The sequence below is a fragment of the Mytilus trossulus genome, chromosome 14 (genome assembly GCF_036588685.1).
Source record: "Mytilus trossulus isolate FHL-02 chromosome 14, PNRI_Mtr1.1.1.hap1, whole genome shotgun sequence".
Classification (NCBI taxonomy): domain Eukaryota; kingdom Metazoa; phylum Mollusca; class Bivalvia; order Mytilida; family Mytilidae; genus Mytilus; species Mytilus trossulus.
The window spans coordinates 81,055,118-81,059,362 of NC_086386.1; the positions used below are offsets into that span (position 1 = coordinate 81,055,118).

The window sequence follows — 4,245 nt, forward strand, 5'->3', positions numbered from 1 at the left end:
TGAAATTTTCAGATGAATCAGACAACCCGTTGTTGGGTTGCTGCCCTTGAATTGGTAATTTTATGGAAATTTTACTGTTTTGGTTTATTGTCGTGAATATATTGATTGATTGATTGTTGGTTGCTTTACGCCGCATTAGCACAAAAAGGCTATATCGCGGCGAGAGCTAATTCGAATATTTTTACAATTTAAAGCATATTTTTAAAATAAGACAAAAAGTCCTTCAATATACTAAAATTCTTGACTAAAGCAAATTGAGTATATACAAATAAAAATCAACAGTAAAATAACGTGAATATATAAACTGTAAACAGCAATAATGTTCAGCAAAGTAAGATTTACAAATAAGTCAACATGATCGAAATGGTCAGTTGACCCCTGAAGGAGTTATTGCCCTTTATAGTCAATTTTTAACCCTTTTTCGTAAATCTTAGATATCTTTTAAAAAAAAATTCTCTGAAACTACTGGACTAAATTAATCCAAACTTGGCCACAATCATCATTGGGGTATCTAGTTTAAAAATGTGTCCAGTGAACTGGCCAACCAACCAAAATAATTATGTGATTTTTTGCCAACATATATATTTGATGTTTGATTTATTGTTTGCATTTTCTGTTTTCAGCTGTAAGCCAGAAGATTTTGTAGCAGTTCATCTTTCTGCAAAAAAGAAAAATAACCAAGTGTTTGTAGCAAAGGTAAGAAGAATTATATTTATGTGGTCCTGTTGGTGTTTTTGTTAGCTTTTTAATTGCAGAACTGAACAAAATATTTCATTATATATATTATATATAAGATTCAAGATTCATGTGTTCTGTATATTAGACAAAATGTAATATGTAAGTAAACTACAAGAATGCTATCTAATTAAATATATACTTTAAAACATGAATTGCAGGTTCTACAAGTTGATGAGGAAATCCAAGTAAGATTCTTGAAACAAGTAGTTGGTGGTGCCTACATATATACATGGCCCGTGAAGGATGAAATTTATTGGCAATCAGCGCAGGATATTATCAAAAAGCTGTCACAACCAACACTTCTTCCAGGAAGAGGCCTGAGATTGCTTTTCAGCAGTGAAGAACTAGAGATTTGCAAGAGAATCTCTGTTTCAAAATAATCAACTAAAACAATGTTGTACTGATGACATTTTGTTGTGTTCATTTTGTTTGTTAAAAATGTTAAAATTTGTTTACTATAATGTTCAATATTTGTGAGAACTTCAATGTTGGTAACATTTTAGACATAGTTACTTGTAATAGATTAGTATTATTCCATGCTTTATGTCTTTGAGCATATCATTCATAAAAACTTTTGAGATTTTATCATAAAATTTGAAAATTAATTTTCAATTTAAAAAAATGTCAGGAGTGTAACATATGTCAATTCAATTTTTCTATGTCATTTACAGCTGTTTACAGTATCAACTATTTCATAAGTTATAAGAAATGAAAACAAACAACATAAAACACTAGTTCAAATATATAAATAAATTAAAATGTGGGTTAAAAAAGTAAAAATTCTAAATGACTCCTACATTAAAATAATTGAAGCATCTTTAAAATGTACTAGGACAGTCAGATAATAGTCAAAATGTCTTGCAAAATGATGTTTTCTAGACATTTCACTTCAAATTCAAATGAATTATTCACATTAAACATGGTAAAAGTAAGGTTTTCATTCAGAAATTAAACAAAAAGTATTATCAAGTGTCTAAAAGGTTTGTCTTTTTATTAGTTTTAAAATAAAAAAAAGATATTACTACTAATTTTCTTTATATTCCATTATAAATAGTCGTATAGTTATCAAATGAAATATGTCAGGAGTGTAACAAAAAGACTGCAAATATATGCTATTTTTAACTAAAGAAAGCATGAAATTGACTGAAGCAATTGGTTCGAAATTTTCAGAGGGTGTTATTAGATTGTATATGTTTGATTTTCTATTAGTTTTATATAAAATTAATCCATTTGTCATGTCATATATAAAAACTTTTGTCATTAGATATTTAAGAAATGCCTTGAAATTTCGTGAAATTTACATATATTTTTTTAAAACCCACAATATGAGAGCAAAAAAGGGTAAAAAATCCACCATTATCTTTAATTCAACAAACAAACATAACTTACTTTGACATTTATACTTATTTTTGTTTGTAAGCTGTTTATAGTATATTGTGTTTCCTTTGAAAAAAATATGAATTCTTATGAGTAAAATGTTGTAGAAATATTTGTTTTCACTTTTTTTTCATGAGCCCCTGGTAGTTTTGAAAACTTGAATGTCTCTAGAATATAGTAGCATGGTAGAAAATAGATTTGCTATGACTTAATTTTTTACCATGTTCGTCACACTTTGTCATCATTTTTTTTAAATAGCCCCTAATTAGAATGAATACGCGAATCGGCACCTAATCCTCAAGCTTCATTGAGAAAGCAGCCACTTGTTCTGAAAGTGCACATGTTAGCCTTAAGGTAATCATTTGCGACATATCTCATTTACTCTGCCAGAGACGACTTTAATCGACACCTGAATATTTTACTCTTCATCCTAGCAACGACGAAATTATTTAGCATATAGAAAAAATAATTTTGCCGATGCTAATATACATACCTAACCAGACGTTAAAGGTCTAGTAGCCCTTTTAAGTAACTTTGTTATTTAATATCCATTTACTCAGTTTTAATTATATGAAAATAGCCACGTAAATATCATATAACATTATGTCGTTGTACAATAATGTTCGAAACCTATTGTTCATTGGTGACGCCTTAGGTTACACAGGTAAATAAATGTGTCGTTTCTAGTGTCTACAGTTGTGGAAACGAGATCCTTAGGCAACTAACTATAACCCTGAAACGATTATTAAATAATATATTATTGTGAATAGATTATGAATAGCTGTGATGACTGAATTGTTTAAAAGTTTCCGCGAGGCAACATATACAGATGTTAAACATAACCCTTACCGAAATAAAAGCCCTGCGGCAAACATTAGCTGCAAGCTTGCAGCAAACATTGCCGCAAGCTTGCGGCAAACATTTGCGGCAAACTAACCGCAACCATTTTACCATGCAAATGAAGTTTGCCGCAAGCTTGCGGCAAACATGATTATGCAAATTAGATTTGCTGCAAACTTGCGGCAACCATTTTACCATGCAAATGAAGTTTGTGGCAAGCTTGCCGCAAACATTATTATGCAAATTAGATTTTCTGGAAAGTTTGCAGTTAGCTTGCTGTGTATCATAACCATTAGGTATTCTGCTTACAAATGTCAAATATCTCATTTCTTTAAATCTGCAATTATAGCTGAAAAACAGAATATACCACAGTCTCTACATATTTGTTTATATGAAGACAATGAAGACTCTTTCACTTTCAATTTCTAATTCAGTTGGTAAATTTATATGTTTATAATCAACACAAGACAGAAAGCATTTGGAGAAACTGCAAATTTATTTATCATAAATTGTTTATTCAGTCTGGTTCTCTGGTTGTGCCTCTGGTGCCCTCTTGTATTTGACCGCTCTCGTCATTGTTGCTATTTTAGCATTCAGGGCAAAAATGACATCTTTACTGTCCATGGACAATTTGGAGAGTGCATAAGCTGAAAAGAAGAAAAAACATGTATCAGTTTAATTGAGTTCTGGAGCTGGCATGCATGTCAGAATCTGCTAAATGTCCTTTGTTAATTTTGTATCATTGTCATTTTTCTTAGTTTATTTTATACCTTTTCTGACATTGGAATAGATCAGACTTCTATAAAACTTTTATTGTGCATAATGATATCTCGATTACTAAACATATTCAACCCTGCTGTATTTTTGCACCTGTCCCAAGTCAGGAGTCTCTGATCTTTGTTAGTCTTGTATGTTGTTTTTTTTTAATTTTACTTATTTATAGTTTTTACAGGTATAAAATAAAAATATGACATATTTTTTCACTGAAGTCTGAACTAGTACATTTTTTCTTTAGGGGCCAGCTGAATTCTGCCTCCAGGTGCTGAATATTCTTGCAGTGCTTGAGACCCATTTGGGGACCAGTTTTTTTTTTTAACTTTTGGAAGGATTGTTATTTTTTTTTATATATGTTCTTAATAATATTATATTTATCTCTTTTAGACAAAAGACATGTCTTGTATAATTACATGCACTTGTTAACTTTATCTATGATCCATTCACTAGACAATAAAAACAATTTGATTAAACTGCACCCAGGCTGCTTTTTCCCTTTTTCAACTGATGGCATAA

General features: G+C 30.3%; 1 protein-coding gene across 1 annotated transcript; it reads left to right on the forward strand.

The window, feature by feature from the left end:
- The first annotated feature begins 447 nt into the window (after nt 1-447).
- Nucleotides 448-1,497, forward strand: LOC134696569 (uncharacterized). Its single transcript, XM_063558424.1, has 2 exons — nt 448-696; nt 897-1,497. The coding sequence occupies exons 1-2, from the start codon at nt 523-525 to the stop codon at nt 1,116-1,118; spliced, it is 396 nt and encodes a 131-aa protein (XP_063414494.1). The 5' UTR covers nt 448-522; the 3' UTR covers nt 1,119-1,497.
- Nucleotides 1,498-4,245: the final 2,748 nt, after the last annotated feature.